Here is a 24,995-nt window from a genome sequence, read left to right as displayed (position 1 = left end):
TACCCATTGACTGTAATGTAAATGTTTTCGTATTTATGTCCTAATGACCACTACAAAGGACAATTTTGCACTTTTCTTGGTAAGATGTTTTTTTCTTCTTCACAAAAGCACTTATGTTATGTAAAATAAAATATTACAAAAAAACTATTTTTTTCGGGTCTCAGCAGGATATGCATAGACGTATAATTTCTCATTTTCTATAGACGTAAGTACCAGTAGGCACCACTTGATAATAGTCAGCACATCATAAAAAAAATAAAAAATCATGTAAATATGATCTGAAAAATGATTGTAAGTGATGTGTATTTCCTAACATGAAGATGTACTTTTCCCTCTACAGCGCCACAGCCCATCTACCACGTCCCTTTGATCAATGTGTGTCTACTGCCCTCTAGTGTTCACTTGAAGTCAGTGCGATAGATCAGGATAGTTCAGGAGTTTCACTTTCACTTTTGGAGACGAAAGCAAAGATTATGATAACTACCCAAGATAGAAAAGCAATGTTGTTTACATTGGGAGCCAATAAATCACAGTGGACAGAACGGCAAGGTGGTGGGTAGAGCCAAGCACAAGATAGCGAGATCCTATTGGCTAATTTTAGGACGTATTTGCGTTCCACTTGACTTCCTCTTATCACCATATTTGGTGGTGAGCGGAAGCCCGCACCAGATGCTTCAGATTTCTACCCCATGTGACCTATCTGGGTTTCCCCTTTCATCTGTGACCATTCCTGCCTTGCAGTGGAAGCACGTTATTTTATTCCTCATTCTTCCTGCCTTTCCCCAAAGTCCATCTTGAAACTAGGTCCTTCTCAGTTGTGTTCTGCATGCAAAGTGAAAGTTAAGAACTGACTGTAAACTTGAGTATCAGGGAGGGTAGAGTTTCAGTTGATCTTTGTTCCTATCTCCCTTTATGTTTACATGGATAAATTGTCCCAATCCAACCTGAACTTTCAAATGTTACTCTCTCACTCCAGCCCATACTTTAAACTATATTGTGATAAAGTTGACATACTTAAGAGAGTCTGTCTGTCTGTCTTTAATCTCAGGGTAAAGAGGTCATCATGATGACTGGGCCAGGTTGTTTGTGTGTGACTCTCCTGCTTCTCCTGCACAGAGCAGACTCTGGTACAGTACCCTCACATTCTATCTTTGTGTGTGTGTGTATATGTGTGTGTGTATGTGTGTGTGTGTATATGTGTGTGTGTATGTGTGTGTGTGTATGTGTGTGTGTGTATATGTGTGTGTGTGTGTGTGATAGTGTACATAATCCTGACCAGCACTGGTATATGATGATCACAACATGATAGTTGTTGTGACACATCAGTACCCGAGTATGACTTGCACCATCATGTGTCTTTAGTGAGGTTTGTAAAATCTGAATGGTTGATTCTCTCTCCAGAAAGTTTTGAGGTTCTTGGTCCGACTCGTGCCATTGCTGCTGTGGCTGGTGATGACATCATTCTGCCCTGTTACATCAAACCCAACATCAGCGCTGAGAACATGAGAGTTGACTGGTTCAGATTCAACCTCCCAGTCCATCAGTCAAATACTCAAGTCCATCTCTACCAAGATGGCAGAGACAAATACCATGATCAGATCCGCTCCTACTAGGGAAGGACATCATTGTTTAAAGAGGAACTGAAGAAGGGCAACACCTCTTTGAAACTGACCAGGGTACAAGGCACTGACGATGGACTTAACAAATGTCTTGTTCAGTCTAAGACCCATTATGATGATGCCACCATTCAAGTCCACATAACAGGTTAATTTATTTTCCCATAAATATAATAGCCATCCTCTGTTCCTTCAAGTACATGATTCTGTTTCCAATCTCAGCAGTACTTCATGTCCAGTCTCCCTTTGTGTCTGTAGCTATAGGATCCAAGCCAGAGGTTTCCATTGAGGGACAGAAAGAAGGAAGGATGGGTCTGCTGTGTGTATCTAAAGGCTGGTTCCCTGAGCCTGAGTTGGAGTGGCTGGACAGTGAAGGGGTCACTCTGTCTGCTGGACCTTCAGAGACAGACAGGGACTATAAGGGGTTCTACATAGTCAAACTAAAGACCATTGTAAAGGAGACTGACATCAACCACTTTACCTGCAGACTCAGACAGAGGCAGCTCAATGAGCAGATTAAGATGGAGACAGAGTTTCACATCTCTAGTGAGTTGCACAACATCATATTATTGTTTAGCTGATATGAAACACTTTTAATGTTTTATATGCTTTTGTATTACAAAGGCTGAGTAATAATGAAACATAAATAGGACAATTGGATACAAGTTTGTCGACATTTTAAGAACACTAAAGTATTCTAATGTCAAAATGAAATGTTGGTTTTGTAGATCCAGCTTTATGCCTCCACCCCAAATGAATGGAAAACCAGGAAATGAGATGGTTCTCAAATGTTCCATTCATTTGGCATTGAGGCATATTGCTGGATCTACACAACTGATGTCATGGGATGTGGTTTCATTTTGACATTAGTCTGCATTTGAGGTCTGTAAAAGTTTGACAAATCATTCTTTATGAGCGAAATGTCCCTTCAATTTTATTATTTGGTAGCAGTGGTAAGCATGTCACTGATCTCAGTTGATTTGTGTGTTGCAGGTGAGCTGATCCTTGTTCACACAGACACATGGAGAGTGGCCTTTGCAGTGATTGTCTCTCTGAGCATTGTCCTTGTGGTCATATTAGCTTTCACCATCTGGCGCTGGAATCGTTTGTCCAATGACTACGGTAATAGAAAACTAATTAAAGAGTTTATTTGACTGAATGTAAATGTTTTACAGTGCAGTTTCCAGAGTGGCATACACAAGGAGTTGGGTACTAGAACCGAAAGCTTGCTAGTTCGATTCCCTGAGCTGACAAGGTGAAACAAATCAGTTGATCTACCCTTGAGCAAGGCACTTAACCCTAATTGCTCCAGGGTCGTCATCAATCTGATCCCTGGCCATGACCCCACTCTCCGAGAGTATCTCAGAGAGAGTTGGGATATGCAAAAAACACATTTCCATTTCACACCTCACACTCGTACAGGTTAACCACTTGTATATGCAGTGAAACAGTACAAATATAAGAATCCCCCTATTTGACCTTTAGAATTAAAAAGCTGTGATGAGGTGTGAATGAAGGAGTCAGGCGCAGGAGGTAAAACACCGAAGTCCAGAGTTTATTCCGTTTACATAAATAAAACGCTCCCAGCGTGAAAACGAAACTAATACAAGGGAAAATATTCCACCTTGGCAAGTACAAATAGAAGAGTAGCTCAACCGAGCTCCTCACAATAAACAATCACTCACAAAGACAAGGGGAACACTTATATACATACTAATTAGGGGAATGAGCACCAGGTGTGTGTGATTGACAAGACAAGACATGACAAGTGGAGTGATGAGAATGGGTTCGGCAGTAGTTAGTAAGCCGGTGACGATGAACACCGAAACCTGCCCGAACAAGGAGGGGAGGCAGCCTCGGCGGAAGTCGTGACAAAAGCAGACATTGGTCAGATACTGTACATGTGTATTTAAGGATTTTGTATTTAAAAAAAATCTATGTATAGGGCAAACCCATTTTTATTTGAAACAACTTTCTCTACAAAAATGCTAGATTATTTAATATAAGGTTTCTTTAAATCACAGTGTGTGGTTTCTGAATCACATCAGTGTAATTGGCTCCTTCATGGAAAGGACTTTGTCAAAAAACATCTTGAGTAGGTCCTTTTGTGAACTGTTATCTATTTTCATGCCTCCAGATGCATCCAAAACTAAACACAGTCAAGAGCTAGGTAAGTAATGTCAAACATGCAGTTCTCCTCCATAAATGGAACTTTGTCAGAGAAAACACTGAGGTTCTTGTGTTCATTAAGGATGTTCTCTCTAATGTCTGTTTCTTTTTTATGTCTGCAGTTAAAGATGAACACAGCCTTGAGTTGAGTTAGTAGTGTCCAACAGTCCTATGCACGTGTTAAACTCATTCCACAGAGGGCCAAGTGTCTGTGGGTTTTCACTCCTCCCTTGTACTTGATTGATTAATTAAGCTAATTGATTAGTAAGAAACTCCCCTCACCTGGTTGTCTAGGTCCTTAATTGAAAAGAAATAACCAAAACCAGCAGACACTAGGCCCTCCATGGAATGAGTTTAACACTCCTGGTCCTATGCATCAGTGTGTCATATGTTCAGATTTTAATAATTGTCTTCTCCATGGATGTGAGACGTGTTTATTAAGGATGTTCACGCTAACTGTTCTCTTTATGTCTGCAGAAAAAGTTCAAGATGACAAGGATTGTAGGCTGAGTAAGTTGTGTCCAACACTCCTTTGCATCAATGTGTCTTTTTTTTTTTTTACTCCCAATTATATTGGGATCCCAAACAACAATTGGAGACAAACAATCCCCATTACATGAATATGTTACAGAAATGGATGCTAGTACAGCTAGTTTCATGGATTTAAAATCCTTACATATTTGACATTGTTTTTTTATCACATTGTTTTCACTGTCCCCATCCCCCTGCCAACAATTAATTTAATTATTCACCTTTAAGAATGCTTTAATTGACTTGAATTAATCTGTTTGTCTGTAGAGATACTCACTGATCAGCTGGGTAAGTAGGAGATATACACAATGCATTACTAGACCATTATGGTCAATATACAATACATATTCTCAGGAACCCTGTTCCTACAGAGCTAACTTCCTATAGGTTTTTCAATCCAACCTTAGTTGTAACTGACCTCATTCAACTTATCAACCAGTTAATTATTAGAATCAGGTGCACTAGATTAGGGTTGGAGTGAAAACCTACATGATGGTAGCCCTCCAGGAACAGGGTTGGAGAGCCCATTTCTAAGGGCTTACAAATAGCACAAATATTAGTCATAATTATGTGGTAAAATATAACTGTATTGGAATTAATTTTTACTCACTGCGATGGCAATGTTCAGAACAATAATTATATTTTGTTGTATTAAAACATGTTCACACTTGAATGAACTGGAATTATAATTGGTTTTATTTGTTGAATTTACCCACAGATTTTGTAAACATGAAGGGGTGTCCAGGTAAATTAATGACACTGAATTGGATTTAAAATATATTTGATGTCTTCATATCATATTTTTGTTGTTTGTAGGTATACTACAGTATATTATGGTAGAGTGATGTATTTTTACAGCCATGTCACTTTGGATATGTATCTGGTTCTGAACTTGAATTTAAAAAAAATATCCCTCACCTTATCATTAAAGTCTGGAGATTAAGAGAGGGAGATTTGTCATCATGTTCCATAGTTTCCCCAAATCTGACAAGCTCTTTCTCTATATTCTAGAATTTGAAACCATCAGAAGACATGCAGGTCAGTGTGATCTACTCTCCAGTCCACCCACCTAGAGTTTCACATGAATATTAATATCTTCACGTACCGGGATTACTTGAAATAACATGACACATTCATTTCTACAGTATACTTATGTTGTTATCAATAACAACCTATAGGCTACATATGTCTACAGTAGTGTACTGTACATTAAGTCCTGCAGTAAAATATTGTCCCCCATATTGATGTTATTTTCTTCTCATTTTTATAGACTATTTTTCACTTCACAGTGGATGTGACTCTAGACCCTGATACAGCACATCACTATACATGTGTCCTAGAGTAATGTACTGAGCAGTAAAATGCCGTCCCCCATATTGATATTTATTTAATTATTCTAATAAAGTGTGTTTCTCTCCATAGTGGATGTGACTTTAGACCCAGATACAGCACATCCCCAGCTCTGAAGACAGGAAACAAGTGAGATGTGGAAACGGAAATCAGAAGTCCCCTGGCAACCCAGAGAGGTTTGATGAAGTTCACTATGTCCTGGGAAAGGAAGGTTTCTCCTCAGGGAGATTCTACTATGAGGTGCAGGTGGAGGGGAAGACTGGGTGGACTTTAGGAGTGGTCAGCAAGTCCATCAACAGGAAGAGGATGATTCACCTGAAACCTGACAATGGATACTGGACTGTGTGGCTGAGGGATGGAGAGTACAAGGCTCTTACTGGGCCCTCTGTCCCCCTCTCCCGGAGTGAACCCCAGAAGGTGGGGGTGTTTGTGGATTATGAGGAGGGTCAGGCCTCCTTCTATAATGTGGAGGCCAGTTCTCATATCTACTCTTTCCCTGGCTGCACCTTCACTGAGAAACTCTATCCATTATTTTATTTTGGTACTATTGATAACTCAGCCCCACTGGTCATCACTCCTGTAGATGTCCCTGACTGACTGTTTTATACCAAACATTGAAGTACTGTGTGTGTGTGTGTGTGTGTGTTACTCACAGTCTGAATGAATTGCAATGTGTTTATCACTATATGATTATACTAACAGAGAGGAAATTCACCTTGTATAATTTCTGCTGAATGTCATCCTTTTGTGGTGGCAGAATTTGGGGTGAGCTGTTGTAACTTCTCAAGGGATATGTTCTGTGTTGGACTGTGATGTTATGCCTTTCATAGACTCCTGGTATGTCTGCACTCTAACACAATGCCATTGTGTTCTGGAACTGTTGCTTGTATAAATAACTGTTGTGTAACAATATGATTGTATTGTCACCTCCCACTATATAAGGGACATGTAACAATTTACTCTTGGAGCTCTTCCCTGTGAAATCAGAGACAGATCTCCCTCGCAACTGCTTGATTAAAGATGTTTCTATTATACAATTATATGGTCTATGCCTTAATCTTTGGATTGAGTTTTCCACAACATTTGGTGCTGTGACCCAGATGAGAGCGACCTGACTTTTTTATCTGTTTCGCTCGGCTTGGACCCAGACATCCCTCTGGCCACAACTATAAAAGGTAAGAGACCTTATTAAAAATTATTTGTGAGGGACTGTCTGTTTTCCAGCCGAGCCTTAATGGTGAAATATCTCTTGTCCTCCTCATCCACAAAATGTTGGGGTTCAATTTGGTTGAACTATTTTCCTATAATAATGAATCTGGCCAGTGAACTGGTTCAGAGGATCTAAGTAAATTGATCCAGAGAGTAAATCTAAGGAAACTGATTTACATTGTCTCCAACAGTAGCAAGAATTGAATAGCCTGCAAGTAGGAATTGGATACCCTACAGCAGGAATTGGATAGCCTACAATTAACTAATTATTATAATATATGTATAATTGGTTTGCACACATGAGTTGGATAAGGAAGTAAAAATTGTTTTTACGTATGTTTTCAGACCCTTTGTTATGAGACTCGAAATTGAGCTCAGGTGCATCCTGTTTCCATTAATCGTCCATGAGATGTTTCTACAACTTGATTGGAGTCCACCTGTGGTAAATTCAACTGATTGGATATGATTTGGAAAGGCACACACCTGTCTATATAAGGTCCCACAGTTGACAGTGCATGTCAGAGCAAAAACCAAGCCATGAGCTCCGAGACAGGATTGTGTCGAGGCACACATCTGGGGAAGGGTACAAAAACATTTCTGCAGCATTGAAGATCCCCAAGAACACAGTGGCCTCCATCATTCTTAAATGAAAGTTTAGAACCACCAAGACTCTTCCTAGAGCTGGCCGCCCGGCCAAACTGAACAATCGGGGGAGAAGGGCCTTGGTCAGGGAGGTAACCAAGAACCCGATGGTCACTCTGACAGAGCTCCAGAGTTCCTCTGTGGAGACCGGATAACCTTCCAGAAGGACAACCATCTCTGCAGCACTCCAACAATAAGGCCTTTATGGTAGAGTGGCCAGACAGAAGCCACTCCTCAGTAAAAGGCACATGACAGCCCGCTTGGAGTTTGCCAAAAGGCACCTAAAGACTCTCAGACCATGAGAAACAAGATTCTCTGGTCTGATGAAACCAAGATTGAACTCTTTGGCCTGAATGCCAAGCGTCACATCTGAAACCTGACACCATCCCTACTGTGAAGCATGGTGGTGGCAGCATCATGCTGTGGGGATGTTTTTCAGCGGCAGGGACAGGGAAAGATGAACGGAGGAAAGTACAGAGAGATCGGACTTCAACGCGATCTAACATCTTCTGAGAAACCTAAGCCTGTAATGTAACAAAATTTGGAAAAAGTCAAGGGGTCTGAAAACTTTCAAAATGCACTGTTTGTGTATAATGGGTTACTAGAGAGAAAACAATATAAATAAAAATTATATACAACTTGTTCACCCACATGTAGACATACGTAAGTGGTGTATAAAGTCATCTGGTAACTGTTCAGAGTGGTTCCCTTATGGATCAGTTAATAAAGATCAGGTTAAAGCTCTATCTAAAGGGTCTGGGACATAAAGTCTCAGACAAAGAATGGTGCATTTTCTATGTTTATAGGCTACATATGTCTACAGTAATGTACTGTGCAGCAAGTCCTGCAGTAAAATAACTTCCCCATATTTATGTAAAAAAAAAAAAAATATATATATATATATAATAAAGTGGATGTTTCTCGCCACAGTGGATGTGACTCTAGACCCAGATACAGCAAATCCCACTTTCATCCTGTCTGAAGATAGGAAACAAGTTAGAAATGGAGACGTATGCCAGCATCTCTCTGACAACCCAGAGAGGTTTGATACTTGTGTCAGTGTCCTGGGAAAGGAAGGTTTCTCCTCAGGGAGATTTAACATGGGAGTAAAGGGAGTACCCTACGTCTGTACCCTACTCGAGGGTGTGGTCATATTAAGCCACGCTTCACCGTGTGTATCGATGAGTCATAAAACCCAGAAACGGTTCCAATAGTTTTCTCACCATTCATTTTTCCATTTGGGATTTTAGAACTACTTCATATAAGGTCTGTGTTTCGTGTAGGCTTACCCTGGAGTGACGTTTTGATAACCTTTCAAATCTCTTTCGGACAAGGTAACTTTTATCAATAATTAGCATTGCAATTTATTTTGAGTAAATTGAGGCGAATATATTGATAAAACTCACCTTGTCCGAGAGAGAATTACACGGCTATCAAAATGTCACACCAAGGTAAGCCTACACCAAACACACAATTCATTTAATGTTTTTGTAAACCATTGGAACCATTTCTGTGTTTTTATGGGTATTATGATGTGTCCACTGTGGCAGACAATGGCACCCTATTCCCCATAGACTCTGGTCAAAGTAGTGCACTATATACGGAAAAGGGTGCCATTTGGGACGTGGGGGAGGAGGCGAGGGGAGGGGAAGAGGAGTGGACACCCTATTCCCTATGGTAGTGGTTCTCCTCTGGGACCCCCAGATGTTTCACTATTTTGTTGTAGCTCTGAACTATTTCACCTAACTCACTTATTCAAGGGGTTGATTTTTAGTTGACAAGTTGAATCAGGTGTGCTAGCTCTGGACTAGATCAAATACATGGAACAGCTGGGGGTCCCTGAGGAGATGTTTGAGAAACACTGTCCTAAGGGCTATGGTAAAGAATAGTGCATCAGTGCCATTTGGGATGCTATAAGAATGGCTCCTCGTGAGGTCCCTGAGACAGAGACCAGTGTGGGCAGACTGTGTTTTATCCATTCTTCATCACTGGGTATTTATATCCCACACCACCTGTGTGCTGTGGCAGGGTGTGCGTGTCTGTCTGTCTGTCATATCCCTCAGTGCAGTGGGCCTCTTTCCTCTCTTTCACTGTCCTCTCTTTCACTGTCTCCTCTTTCACTGTGTTCTCTTTCACTGTGTCCTCTCTTTCACTGTGTCCTCTCTTTCACTGTCTCCTCTCTTTCACTGTCTCCTCTTTCACTGTCTCCTCTCTTTCACTGTCTCCTCTCTTTCACTGCCTCCTCTCTTCCACTGTCTCCTCTCTTTTTACTGTCTCCTCTTTCACTGTCTCTACCCTTTCACTACCTCCTCTCTTTCTCGGTCTCCCGAGATTTACTGTGTTAGTTTGAATGGCTTCCTTATTTGATGTAATTAAGGCTCTAGATTGCATGAAATGGCTAATACAGTTGAAATCGGAAGTTTACATACACTTAGGTTGGAGTCATTAAAACTCCCTTATTGTATGGGACACTTTTAAATGCGCCTTTAGATGCCATGCAATGCAGAAATCATCTTTAAAACAAAAGCAATTTAGGTCAAAAGAGTCCACATTAACAAAGGAAATGGAAGGACTAACAGTACAGATACAGTTGAAATCGGAAGTTTACATACACTTAGGTTGGAGTCATTAAAACTCCCTTATTGTATGGGACACTTTTAAATGCGCCTTTAGATGCCATGCAATGCAGAAATCATCTTTAAAACAAAAGCAATTTAGGTCAAAAGAGTCCACATTAACAAAGGAAATGGAAGGACTAACAGTACAGATACAGTTGAAGTCGGAAGTTTACATACACTTAGGTTGGAGTCATTAAAACTCGTTTTTCAACCACTCCACAAATTTCTTGTTAACAACCTATAGTTTTGGCAAGTCGGTTAGGACATCTACTTTGTGCATGACACAAGTAATTTTTCCAACAATTCTTTACAGACAGATTATTTCACTTATAATTCACTGTATCACAATTCCAGTGGGTAGAAGTTTACATACACTAAATTGACTGTGCCTATAAACAGCTTTGAAAATTCCAGAAAATGATGTCATGGCTTTAGAAGCTTCTGATAGGCTAATTGACATAATTTGAGTCAATTGGAGGTGTACCTGTGGATGTATTTCAAGTCCTACCTTCAAACTCAGTGCCTCTTTGCTTGACATCATGGAAAAATCAAAAGAAATCAGCCAAGACCTCAGAAAAAATATTGTTAACCTCCACAAGTCTGGTTCATCCTTGTGAGCAATTTCCAAATGCCTGAAGGTACCACGTTCATCTGTACAAACAATAGTACGCAAGTATAAACACCATGGGACCACGCAGCCATCATACCGCTCAGGAAGGAGACGCGTTCTGTCTCCTAGAGATGAACGTACATTGGTGCGAAAAGTGCAAATCAATCCCAGAACAACAGCAAAGGACCTTGTGAAGATGCTGGAGGAAACAGGTACAAAAGTATCTATGTCCACAGTAAAACGAGTCCTATATCGACATAACCTGAAAGGCTGCTCAGCAAGGAAGAAGCCACTGCTCCAAAACCGCCATAAAAAAGCCAGACTACGGTTTGCAACTGCACATGGGGACGAAGATCGTACTTTTTTGAGAAATGTCCTCTGGTCTGATGAAACAAAAATAGAACTGTTTGGCCATAATGACCATCGTTATGTTTGGAGGAAAAAGGGGAAGGCTTGCAAGCCGAAGAGCACCATCCCAACCGTGAAGAACAGGGGTGGCAGCATCATGCTGTGGGGGTGCTTTGCTGCAGGAGGGACTGGTGCACTTCACAAAATAGATGGCATCATGAGGAAGGAAAATCATGTGGATATATTGAAGCAACATCTCAAGACATCAGTCAGGAAGTTAAGGCTTGGTCGCAAATGGGTCTTCCAAATGGACAATGACCCCAAGCATACTTCCAAAGTTGTGGCAAAATTGCTTAAGGACAACAGTCAAGGTATTGGAGTGGCCATCACAAAGCCCTGACCTCAATCCTATAGAACATTTGTGGGCAGAACTGAAAAAGCGTGTGCGAGCAAGGAGGCCTACAAACCTGACTCAGTTACACGAGCTCTGTCAGGAGGAATGGGCCAAAATTCACCCAACTTATTGTGGGTAGCTTGTGGAAGGCTACCCGAAACGTTTGACCCAAGTTAAACAATTTAAAGGCAATGCTGCCAAATACTAATTGAGTGTATGTAAACTTCTGACCCACTGGGAATGTGATGAAAGAAATGAAAGCTGAAATAAATAATTCTCTACTATTATTCTGACATTTCACATTCTTAAAATAAAGTGGTGATCCTAACTGACCTAAAACAGGGAATTTTTACTAGGATTAAATGCAAGGAATTGTGAAAAACTGAGTTTAGGTGTATGTAAAGGTGTATGTAAACTTCCGACTTCAACTGTACATTCCACATTTCCCAACAACCCCCTCTAAAGTCAATAATAACAATAGTAATGGTAATCATGATATAATGATTGTTATCTGTATTACATTATTTATATCATTAAATGATATGTAGACAAAAAGTATTACAAGTAAACCAACATTTGTTCATGTCCTGTCACACACACATGAAAGGGTACTTCAGACAGGTCCCAATGTGATTGGTGGGTAGAGAATCCACAAAAGGTGGAGCACCTCTGGTATAGAACACAAACCAGACACTGATACAACCCATACAGTCATACACAGAATATCAACTCACTGGTCTTCCTATTCCATTTTATCCACCCTACTGCAGTCATCACCTTTTATCCACCCTACTGCAGTTCTCACCTTTTATCCATCCTACTGTAGTCATCACCTTTTATCCGTACTACTGTAGTCATCACCTTTTATCCATCCTACTGTAGCCATCACCTTTTATCCATCCTACTGCAGTCATCACCTTTTATCCATACTACTGTAGTCATCACCTTTTATCCATCCTACTGTAGCCATCACCTTTTATCCATACTACTGTAGTCATCACCTTTTATCCATCCTACTGTAGTCATCACCTTTTATCCATCCTACTGTAGTCATCACCTTTTATCCATCCTACTGTAGTCATCACCTTTTATCCGTACTACTGTAGTCATCACCTTTTATCCATACTACTGTAGTCATCACCTTTTATCCATACTACTGTAGTCATCACATTTTATCCATACTACTGTAGTCATCACCTTTTATCCATACTACTGTAGTCATCACCTTTTATCCATACTACTGTAGTCATCACCTTTTATCCATCCTACTGTAGTCATCACCTTTTATCCATCCTACTGTAGTCATCACCTTTTATCCGTACTACTGTAGTCATCACCTTTTATCCATACTACTGTAGTCATCACCTTTTATCCATACTACTGTAGTCATCACATTTTATCCATACTACTGTAGTCATCACCTTTTATCCATACTACTGTAGTCATCACCTTTTATCCATCCTACTGCAGTTCTCACCTTTTATCAAACCTACTGCAGTTCTCACCTTTTGGACTACATACTGTAGATGGGACTATTCTCTTGTTTTGGAGTCTGGAACAGAGTGGGTGTGTTTTCTCCTCTCCTCTTTGCAGTGCGTCATGGGATGCGTGCCACCCTTTCCAGGAGGACTATAGTGTTTCCTGTTTCTGTTTCCCGCCTGTCTCAGCAGTCTCACATCACAACTAACCACTGCCAACACACAGACCCAGAGACATACATTTAGAATATAGCTCATACACCCTTCCACACTACTGACCTGAGCCAAGATGAACACAGCTGTACTGGGCTGGCCTGGTTATACGTTTAACATAGTTGCTGGAACCGTGATGGACAGGACCATGTGGAAGGTAAATATCAGAGCCAGCCCATTAGAGAATGGTTTGGCCCAATAGTGTTAAAAGTGTAATACTGTATACTGTACTGCTCTGAGACTGGTATGTTGGAACTCAGGGTTAATATCAAATGATAACCTACTGCACCTCATGATATAGTGCACTGCATTTGTCCAGATCAAATAGCAACATGATGTAGAGCACCGTTCGGTTACCGTATCAAGCAGTTGCCAAATATGTAGGTATCATGACGTACTAGTCAGTAGTACCACATTATTTCTTATTAATACGAGCTGAAATAGGATAAAATAACTAGTTTGTATTTCCTAACATGATCATGTGCTTTCCCCTCTACAGCACCACAGCCTATCTGCCATGACCAAAGATGGTGGATAAATAAAGATAGTCCACTCAGGCCGTTTACCATTGAAAAAAATGGTCAATTCCGGTCTACTTAAGGGGGTGGCTCTCCCATTGACACCAATGCGATAGCAGCTGGGTCTGGTTTACTTAGTTCATTGACTTCCATTGAAAAAATAAATTAGGGAGTGGGATGTCTCACTTCCTCTTCCGTCTCTGCAATGACATGTCACTGTGGTCCTCTGTAGCTCAGCTGGTAGAGCACGGCGCTTGTAACGCCAAGGTAGTGGGTTCGATCCCTGGGACCACCCATAGATGTGTGCACGCATGACTGTAAGTCGCTTTGGATAAAAGCGTCTGCTAAATGGCATATTATTATTATTATTATCAGTGTGTGTCTACTGCCTTGTAGTGTTAACTTGATGTCAGTGCAATAAGGCTGTGGTTCTCCTGTAGTCCATGCCAACAACCCACCACAGTGGATGCCACAATCAATATGTGACATATGGACAGTCATATAAAGAGATATGAAAGGACAGTAAGAACAAATTCCAGTGAAAGTGAACAAAATAGGCTGAGGGAAATGGATGATCCCTCAGCACAGGGAAGACAGGCCTTTTATTGCTCATTATTACAGTTTCTTAAACTGTTGTTTTTTAAAATCAGAAACTCTAAAATACTTTTCTGTTACAATCTAAAACGATGTTGTTGAATAAATACGTGTATACGTTGCTATGTCTTTAAATGTATTTTCTAAAATCTTTCACATCCAGTCTGAGGAGGTACAGGGTAAGGGCAATCGCTTGCATCTATATCACAGGTGGCTGGTGGCACATTAATTTGGGAGGACCGGCTCATAGTAATGGCTGGAACGGAATTAATGGAATGGTCTCAAACACATCAAAGACCTGGTTTCCATGTTGATACCATTCCATTTACTCCATTGCAGCCATTATTATGAGCCGTCCTCCCATTACCAGCCTCCTGTGATCTCTATGTGCGACATCTTAGTGTAGCCAGTTTGTCCGAGTTTTGTTTCCAGAAACTATGCCACCTCTCACCTACTTCCTCATAAGTTAACTCAAGTCAAGCCATGTTAACTCAAGCTGATTAAAGTTTGGATTCCATCTCATCTACAAGAATAACAAGTATATCAAGTTATGGTGCAAGCTACTTCCCTGCCTTGCAGTAGACACACCAGATTTATTTTTTCTCCAGTCTTTCCCCATGGGCAAGCGAGCTTTAAGCCCTCCTCAATTGTGATCTGCATGTATCTAATTGTAAGTATTATTTGTATATCTGTTTAAAGCTGTCAGGGGAATAGAGCTAATGGGAGAAATGCTTTATACTAATAAATCCCAACAATTAATATTCAAGTCAATGTTGATTGATGGCAATAACTGTGTGTGAGAACCAGTCAGGCTAAAATTTCAGTTACCTTTGGTTCCTTCTCCCTTTACCTTACCTTAATAAAAGGAACAGGTTTTACATATTTTAGAAAGTCTGTCTTAAGTAGTCTTCTGTCTTTGGTCTCAGGTGATTTAATAGCAAATCCATACCATACCATATGCTCCATAAAATAGCCTACTTTGAATCACATTGAGGGTCTAGGGCTCAGGATCTTTATGAATGAAATACAGTATGTAATCTTCTCTTTCAGAAATGATGTGGACTTGGACAGACTGTCTCTGTGTTACTCTCCTGCTTCTCCTCCAAAGAGCAGGCTCTGGTAGAGTGACCTCACATGTTCTTTGAGTGTGTGTGTGTTTGTGTATGAACGATGTGAGGATTTGCATGAACGATGGGTACAGTTTGCACTTTTGGTACTAGGCTATTCCATTGGCAACCAAGCTAAATCAAGCAAACCAGGTTTCATGTTTATCTTTAGTGTGGTCTGTTAAAGTCTGAATGGGACTAACAGCTGATGATGTGCATGGTCGTTTTATTTTTCTTTCCAGAGAAGTTTGAGGTTCTTGGTCCGACTCGTGCCATTGTTGCTGTGGCTGGTGATTACATCATTCTGCCCTGTTACATCAAACCCAACATCAGCGCTGAGGACATGAGAGTTGACTGGTTCAGAGTCAACCTCCCAGACCCTCAGTCAAACATTCGAGTCCATCTCTACCAAGACGGCAGAGACAAATACCATGATCAGATCCGCTCCTACGAGGGAAGGACATCATTGTTTAAAGAGGAACTGAAAAAGGGAAACACCTCTTTGAAACTGACCAGGGTACAAGGCACTGACGATGGACTTTACAAATGTCTTGTTCAGTCTAAGACCCATTATGATGATGCCACCATTCAGGTCTACATAAGAGGTACATTTCTTTCCCCATATATACAACAACCCACAGCGAAGTGTTTCCAATCTCAGCAGTACTTCATCTCCAGTCTCCCTTTGTGTCTGTAGCTATAGGATCCAAGCCAGAGCTTTCCATTGAGGGACAGAAAGAAGGAGGGATGGGTCTGCTGTGTGTATCTAAAGGCTGGTTCCCTGAGCCTGAGTTGGAGTGGCTGGACAGTGAAGGGGTCACTCTGTCTGCTGGACCTTCAGAGACAGACAGGGACTATAAGGGGTTCTACATAGTCAAACTAAAGACCATCGTAAAGGAGACTGACACCAACCGCTTTACTTGCAGACTCAGACAGAGGCAACTCAGTGAGCAGATCAACATGGAGACAGAGTTTCACATCCCTAGTGAGTTTCACAACATCATATTATTGTTTAGCTGATATGAAACACTTGTAATGTTTTATATGCTTTTTTATTACAAAGGCTGAGTAATAATGAAACATAAATAGGACAGTTGGATACAAGTTTGTCGAAATTTTTAGAACACTAAAGTTCTATTGTCAAAATGAAATGTTGTTTTTTTAGATCCAGCTATATGCCTCCACCCCAAATGAATGGAAAAGATATGCACAAAATAAACCAGGACATTAGATGGTACTCATCTTTACCATTCATTTGGCATTGAGGCATATTGCTGGATCTACACAACTGATGTCATGGGATGTGGTTTCATTTTGACAGTCTACATTTGAGGTCTGTAAAGAACTTTCTTCATTAGTGAAATGTCCCTTTAATAGTATTATTTGGTAGCAGTGGTAAGCATGTCACTGATCTCAGTTTATTTGTGTCTTGCAGGTGAGCTGTTCCTTGTTCATACAGACACATGGAGAGTGGCCTTTGCAGTGATTGTCTCTCTGAGCATTGTCCTTGTGGTCATATTAGCTTTCACCAACTGGCGCTGGAATCGTTACTACGGTAATAGAAAACGAATTAAAGAGTTTATTTGACTGAATGTAAATGTTTTACAGTGCAGTTTACAGAGTGGTATACACAAGGAGTTGGGTACTAGAACCAAAAGCTTGCTAGTTCGAATCCCCGAGCCGACAAGGTAATACAAATCTGTTGATCTACCCTTGAGCAAGGCACTTAACCCTAATTGCACCAGGGTCGCAATCAATAATGGCTGATCCCTGGCCATGACCTCACTCTCTGAGGGTGTCTCAGGGGGAGTTGGGATATGCCAAAAACACATTTCAATTTCACACCTCACACTTATATAAATTAATCCCTTATATATGCAGTAAAACAGGAAAAATATGAACACTCCCTATTTGACCTTTAGAAGTAAAAAGCAGACATTGGTCAGATAATGTACAGGTGTATTTTAGGATTTGTATAAAACATTTCAATTTTCTATGTATAGGGCAAACACATTTCTCCACAAAAATACTATATTCTTTAATATAAGGTTTCTTTATCTAATCCCAATGTGTGGTTTACCTGAACCACATCAGTGTAATTGGCTCCTTCATGGAAAGGACTTTGTCAAAAAACATATAGAGTAGGTCCTTTTGTAAACTGTTATCTATTTTCACGTCTCCAGATGTATCCAAAGCTGAACACAGTCAAGAGCTACAGTGAGGGAAAAAAGTATTTGATCCCCTGCTGATTTTGTACGTTTGCCCACTGACAAAGACATGATCAGTCTATAATTTTAATGGTAGGTTTATTTGAACAGTGAGAGACAGAATAACAACAAAAAAATCCAGAAAAACGCATGTCAAAAATGTTATAAATTGATTTGCATTTTAATGAGGGAAATAAGTATTTGATCCCCTCTCATTTAGAAAGATTTCTGGCTCCCAGGTGTCTTTTATACAGGTAACAAGCTGAGATTAGGAGCACACTCTTAAAGGGAGTGCTCCTAATTTCAGTTTGTTACCTGTATAAAAGACACCTGTCCACAGACGCAATCAATCAATCAGATTCCAAACTCTCCACCATGGCCAAGACCAAAGAGCTCTCCAAGGATGTCAGGGACAAGATTGTAGACCTACATATGGCTGGAATGGGCTACAAGACCATCGCCAAGCAGCTTGGTGAGAAGGTGACAACAGTTGGTGCGATTATTCGCAAATGGAAGAAACACAAAATAACTGTCAATCTCCCTTGGCCTGGGGCTTCATGCAAGATCTCACCTCGTGGAGTTGCAAATATCATGAGAACGGTGAGGAATCAGCCCAGAACTACACGGGAGGATCTTGTCAATGATCTCAAGGCAGCTGGGACCATGGTCACCAAGAAAACAATTGGTAACACACTACGCCGTGAAGGACTGAAATCCTGCAGCGCCCGCAAGGTCCCCCTGCTCAAGAAAGCACATAAACAACCCCGTCTGAAGTTTGCCAATGAACATCCGAATGATTCAGAGGAGAACTGGGTGAAAGTGTTGTGGTCAGTTGAGACCAAAATCAAGCTCTTTGGCATCAACTCAACTCGCCGTGTTTGGAGGAGGAGGAATGCTGCCTATGACCCCAAGAACACCATCCCCACCGTCAAACATGGAGGTGGAAACATTATGCTTTGGGGGTGTTTTTCTGCTAAGGGGACAGGACAACTTCACCAAATCAAAGGGACGATGGACGGGGCCATGTACCGTCAAATCTTGGGTGAGAACCTCCTTCCCTCAGCCAGGGCATTGAAAATGGGTTGTGGATGGGTATTCCAGCATGACAATGACCCAAAACACACGGCCAAGGCAGCAAAGGAGTGGCTCAAGAAGAAGCACATCAAGGTCCTGGAGTGGCCTAGCCAGTCTCTAGACCTTAATCCCATAGAAAATCTGTGGAGGGAGCTGAAGGTTCGAGTTGCCAAACGTCAGCCTCGAAACCTTAATGACTTGGAGAAGAGAAGAGAAGATGTGTGTAAACCTGGTGGCCAACTACAAGAAACGTCTGACCTCTGTGATTGCCAACAAGGGTTTTGCCACCAAGTACTGAGTCATGTTTTGCAGAGGGGTCAAATACTTATTTCCCTCATTAAAATGCAAATCAATTTATAACATTTTTGCCATGCGTTTTTCTGGATTTTTTTGTTGTTATTCTGTCTCTCACTGTTCAAAGAAACCTACCATTAAAATTATAGACTGATCATGTCTTAGTCAGTGGGCAAACGTACAAAATCAGCAGGGGATCAAATACTTTTTTCCCCTCACTGTAGGTAACTAGTGACTTACTGTGAAACATGTACTGGAACTTGGTTAGAGAAAACATTGAGATGATTTTGTTCATTAAGGATGTTCTCTCTGTCTATCTCTTTTTAATGTCTGCACAGGGAAAGTTAAAGATGAACACAGACTTGAGTTGAGTAAGTAGTGTCCAACAGTCCTATGCACGTGTCAAACTCATTCCACGGAGGGCCAAGTGTCTGCGGATTTCACTCCTCCCTTGTACTTGATTGATGAATTAAGGTCACTGGTTAGTAAGGAACTCCCCTCACCTGGTTGTCTAGGTCTTAATTGAATGGCAAAACCAGAAACCAGCAGACACTAGGCCCTCCATGGAATGAGTTTGACACTCCTGGTCCTATGCATCAATGTGTCATATGTTCAGATTTTAATAATTGTCTTCTCCATGGATGTGAGATGTGTTCATTAAGGATGTTCACGCTAACTGTTCTCTTTTTATGTCTGCAGAGAAAGTTCAAGATGACAAGGATTGTAGGCTGAGTAAGTTGTGTCCAACACTCCTTTGCATCAATGTGTATTTTCTTTAACTCCCAATTATATTGGGATCCCAAACAACAATTGGAGACAAACAATTCCCAACCCATGAATATGTTACAGAAATGGATGCTAGTCCAACAGATAGTTTCATGGATTTTAAATCCTTACATATTTGACATAGTTTTTTATCACATTGCTTTCACTGTCCCCATCCCCCTGCCAACAATTAATTTAATGAATTATTCACATTTAAGAATGCTTTAATTGACTTGAATTATTCTGTTTGTCTGTAGAGATACTCACTGATCAGCTGGGTAAGTAGGATATATACATGATGCATTACTAGACCATTATGGTCAATATACAATACATATTCTCAGGAACACTGTTCCTACAGAGCTAACTTCCTATAGGTTTTTCGATCCAACCTTAGTTGTAACTGACCTCATTCAACTTATCAACCAGTTAATTATTAGAATCAGGTGCACTAGATTAGGGTTGGAGTGAAAACCTACATGATGGTAGCCCTCCAGGAACAGGGTTGGAGAGCCCATTTCTAAGGGCTTACAAATAGCACAAATATTAGTCATAATTATGTGGTAAAATATAACTGTATTGGAATTGTTTTTTACTCACTGCGATGGCAATGTTCAGAACAATAATTATATTTAGTTGTATTAAATCATGTTCACACTTTAATGAACTGGAATTATAATTGGTTTTATTTGTTGAATTTACCCACAGATTTAGGAAACATGAAGGGGTGTCCAGGTAAATGAATAACACTGAATATATTTGATGTCTTCATATCATATTTTTGTTGTTTGTAGGTATACTACAGTATATTATGGTAGAGTGATGTATTTTTACACCATGTCACTTTGGATATGTATCTGGTTCTGAACTTGCATTAAAAAAAAATCCTTCACCTTATCATTAAAGTTTGGAGATTAAGAGGGGAGATTTGTCATCATGTTACCATAGTTTCTGGTATCCCCCAAATCTGACAAGCTCTTTCTCTATATGCTAGAACTTGAAACCATCAGAAAACATGCAGGTCAGTGTGATGTACTCTCCAGTCCACCCACCTAGAGTTTCAAATGAATATTAATATCTTCACATAGCGGTATTACTTGTAATAACATGATCACACATTCATATCTACAGTATACTTATGTTGTTATCAATAACAACCTATAGGATACATATGTCTACAATAATGTACTGTGCAGTAAATCCTGCAGTAAAATATCGTCCCCCATATTGATGTTATTTTCTTCTCATTTTTATAGACTATTTTTCACTTCAGATGTGACTCTAGACCCTGATACAGCACATTGCTATACGTACATGTGTCCTAGAGTAATGGACTGAGCAGTAAAATGCCGTCCCCCATATTGATATGTTTATTTTATCATTCTAATAAAGTGCGTGTTTCTCTCCACAGTGGATGTGACTCTAGACCCTGATACAGCAAATCCCAAACTCATCCTGTCTAAAGACAGGAAACAAGTTAAATGTGGAAACATAAAACAGGATCTCCCTGACAACCCAAAGAGGTTTGATGAAGTTCACTATGTCCTGGGAAAGGAAGGTTTCTCCTCAGGGAGATTCTACTATGAGGTGCAGGTGAAGGGGAGTACTAACTGGACTTTAGGAGTGGCCAAAGTGTCCATCAACAGGAAGGGGAAGATTGACCTGAGACCTGAGAATGGATGCTGGACTGTGTTTCTGAGGGATGGACAGTACAAGGCTTTCACTGACCCCTCAGTTGTCCTCTCCCGGAGACAGAAACCCCAGAAGGTGGGGGTGTTTGTGGATTATGAGGAGTGTCAGGTCTCCTTCTACAATGTGGAGGCCAGGTCTCATATCTACTCTTTCACTGACTGCATCTTCACTGAGAAACTATATCCATTATTTTATTATGGTACTATTGATAACTCAGAACCACTGGTCATCACTCCTGTAGATGTCACTGACTGACTGTTTATACCAAACATTGATATACTGTTTGTGTGTGTGTGTGTGTGTGTGTGTGTGTGTTACTCACAGTCTGAATGAATTGCAATGTGTTTATCACTATATGATTATACTAACAGAGAGAAAATTCACCTTGTATAATTTCTGCTGAATGTCATCCTTTTGTGGTGGCAGAATTTGTGGTGAGCTGTTGTAACTTCTCAAGGGATATGTTCTGTGTTGGACTGTGATGTTATGCCTTTCATAGACTCCTGTTATGTCTGCACTCTAACACAAGGCCATTGTGTTCTGGAACTGTTGCTTGTATAAAATAACAGTTGTGTAACAATATGATTGTATTGTCACCTCCTACTATATAAGGGACATGGAACCATTTACTCTTGGAGCTCTTCCCTGTGAAATCAGAGACAGATCTCCCTCGCAACTGCTTGATTAAAGATTTTTCTATTATACAATTATATGGTCTATGCCTTAATCTTTGGATTGAGTTTTCCACAACATTTGGTGCTGTGACCCAGAAGAGCGACCTGACTTTTTTATCTGTCTCGCTCGGCTTGGATCCAGACATCCCTCTGGCCACAACTATAAAAGGTAAGAGACCTTATTAAAAAATCTTTGTGAGGGTCTGTCTGTTTTCCAGCTGAGCCTTAATGGTAAAAGATCTCTTGTCCTCCTCATCCACAAAATGTTGGGGTTCAATTTGGCTGAACTATTTTCCTATAATAATGAATCTGGCCAGTGAACTGGTTCAGAGGATCTAAGGAAATTGATCCAGAGAGTAAATGTAAGGAAACTGATTTACATTGTCTCCAATAGTAGGGATTGGCTTTCCTATAATCACATGAAAATACTGTTGGATCAGTATATGAGTAGGAATTGGATAGCCTACGTTTGAACACTGCAGTAGTAGGAATTGGATACCCTACAGCAGGAATTGGATAGTCTGCAAGTAGGAATTGGATAGCCTACAATTAACTAATTATTATAATATATGTATAATTGGTTTGCACACATGAGTTTGGATAAGGAAGTAAAAATTGTTTTCACGTATGTTTTCAGACCCTTTGCTATGAGACTCGAAATTGAGCTCAGGCACATCCTGTTTCCATTGAACATCCATGAGATGTTTCTACAACTTGATTGGAGTCCACCTGTGGTAAATTCAATTGATTGGACATGATTTGGAAAGGCAGACACCTGTCTATATAAGGTCCCACAGTTGACAGTGCATGTTAGAGCAAAAACCAAGCCATGAGCTCCGAGACAGGATTGTGTCGAGGCACACATCTGGGGAAGGGTACAAAAAAATGTCTGCAGCATTGAAGGTCCCCAAGCACACAGTGGCCTCCATCATTCTTAAATGAAAGTTTAGAACCACCAAGACTCTTCCTAGAGCTGGCCGCCCGGCCAAACTGAGCAATCGGGGGAGAAGGGCCTTGCTCAGGGAGGTAACCAAGAACCCGATGGTCACTCTGACAGAGCTCCAGAGTTCCTCTGTGGAGATGGGAGAACCTTCCAGAAGGACAACCATCTCTGCAGCACTCCACCAATAAGGCCTTTATGGTAGAGTGGCCAGACAGAAGCCACTCCTCAGTAAAAGGCACATGACAGCCTGCTTGGAGTTTGCCAAAAGGCACCTAAAGACTCTCAGACCATGAAGACCATCTGGTCTGATGAAACCAAGATTGAACTCTTTGGCCTGAATGCCAAGCGTCACATCTGGAGGAAACCTGGCACCATCCCTACTGTGAAGCATGGTGGTGGCAGCATCATGCTGTGGGGATGTTTTTCAACAGCAGGGACAGGGAGAGTAGTCCGGATCGAGTGAAAGATGAACGGAGGAAAGTACAGAGAGATCCTTGATGAAAACCTGCTCCAGAGCTATCAGGACCTCAGACTTCCAACAGGACAATGACCCTAAGCACACAGCCAAGACAACACAGGAGTGGCTTCGGGACAAGTCTCTGAATGTCCTTGAATAGCCCAGCCACATCCCAGACTTGAACCTGATCGAACATCTCCGGAGAAACCTGAAAATAGCTGTGCAGCGACGCTCCCCATCCAACCTGACAGAGCTTGAGAGGATCTGCAGAGAAGATTGGGAGAAACTCCCCAAATACAGGTGTGCCAAGCTTGTAGCGTCATACCCAAGAAGACTCAAGGCTATAATCGCTGCCAAAGGTGCTTCTTGCTGGGGTGAAGGTTCACCTTCCAACAGGTCAATGACCCTAAGCACACAGCCAAGACAATGCAGGAGTGGCTTTGGGACAAGTCTCTAAATGTCCTTGAGTGGCCCAGCCACATCTCGGAATTGAACGCGATCGAGCATCTCCAGAGAAACCTGAAAATAGCTGTGCGGCGATGCTCCCCATCCAACCTGATAGAGCTTGAGAGGATCTGGAGAGAAGCTTGTAGCATCATACCCAAGAAGACTCAAAGCTGTAATCGCTACCAAAGGTGCTTCAACAAAGTAATGAGTAAAGGGTCTGAATATTTATCTAAATGTGATACATTTGCAAACATTTCTAAAAACCTGTTTTTGATTTGTTTATTATGGGGTATTGTGAGTAGATTGAGGGGGGGGGGGAAACAATGTAATCAATTTTAGAATAAGCCTGTAACGTAACAAAATGTGGAAAAAGTCAAGGGGTCTGAATACTTTCCGAATGCACTGTAAGTGTATAATGGGTTACTAGAGAGAAAACAATATAAATAAAAATGATATACAACTTGTTCACCCACACGTAGACGTACGTAAGTGGTGTATAAAGTCATCTGATAACTGTTCAGAGTGGTTCCCTTATGGATCAGTTGATAAAAAGATCAGGTTAAAGCTCTATCTAAAGCAGGGGTGTCAAAGTCAAATGGACGGAGGGCCAAATAAAAAATTTAGCTACAAGCCGAGGGCCGGACTGTTCGAATGTTCATTGAAAATTTTTTAAATGACGCATATAGTCTAGTGAACCTAATTGAACCTACTGAAAACCTAACAAATATATTCCAATATGATCAGATAAATAAAGCAATATTTTCTTATGGCTCTGTCAGTAATCTTTAATTTTCAACAGACACAAAAGACAAATTTCCTTTATATAAAAATCCCCATAACATGAACATTAAATGAAAGAAACCGGTATTCAAGGCACCATCAGTAGCCTATATTTTCTATTTTAGCAAAAGTGGGCTAAATTTACTTCAAAGAAAAAAACAATAATAGCAATTTTCTATCATCCACTCAACTGAAATATTTTTAAAATAGAATTGGATTGAAATACAATAAAATAAAGTGCAAAAATCTATTAATCAAAAACAACA

General features: G+C 40.7%; 1 protein-coding gene, 1 long non-coding RNA gene and 1 pseudogene across 4 annotated transcripts; all 3 read left to right on the top strand.

Annotated features, from left to right (window-relative positions):
• Positions 1-1,063: 1,063 nt before the first annotated feature.
• On the top strand, positions 1,064-6,263 carry LOC311111390 (butyrophilin subfamily 1 member A1-like; annotated as a pseudogene). The gene is made up of 5 exons: positions 1,064-1,127; positions 1,402-1,764; positions 1,875-2,162; positions 5,328-5,354; positions 5,739-6,263. The product of its transcript is annotated as a butyrophilin subfamily 1 member A1-like (transcript).
• On the top strand, positions 4,213-5,061 carry LOC311111314. Its single transcript, XR_014610768.1, has 3 exons — positions 4,213-4,295; positions 4,584-4,604; positions 5,035-5,061. It is a non-coding gene; the product is annotated as an uncharacterized lncRNA (long non-coding RNA).
• An 8,616-nt stretch (positions 6,264-14,879) lies between the features above and the next one.
• Positions 14,880-22,138, top strand: LOC311111313 (butyrophilin subfamily 1 member A1-like). Of its 2 annotated transcripts, XM_084154035.1 has the most exons (11): positions 14,880-14,960; positions 15,341-15,409; positions 15,639-16,001; positions 16,094-16,381; positions 16,832-16,951; positions 19,310-19,342; positions 19,671-19,703; positions 19,994-20,014; positions 20,445-20,471; positions 20,731-20,757; positions 21,148-22,138. In XM_084154035.1, exons 2-11 carry the CDS (start codon positions 15,343-15,345, stop codon positions 21,681-21,683), a joined length of 1,515 nt encoding a protein of 504 aa, XP_084010161.1. In that variant the 5' UTR covers positions 14,880-14,960; positions 15,341-15,342; the 3' UTR covers positions 21,684-22,138. The 2 variants fall into 2 exon arrangements, with proteins under 2 accessions (XP_084010161.1, XP_084010162.1); XM_084154036.1 differs by lacking the exon at positions 20,731-20,757.
• Positions 22,139-24,995: the final 2,857 nt, after the last annotated feature.

Source organism: Coregonus lavaretus, assembly GCF_964263955.1.
Source record: "Coregonus lavaretus genome assembly, chromosome: 37".
In the NCBI taxonomy this organism is placed as follows: Eukaryota; Metazoa; Chordata; class Actinopteri; order Salmoniformes; family Salmonidae; genus Coregonus; species Coregonus lavaretus.
Note: the sequence above shows the minus strand (reverse complement) of the source record. Positions and strands in the feature narration are given on the sequence as shown.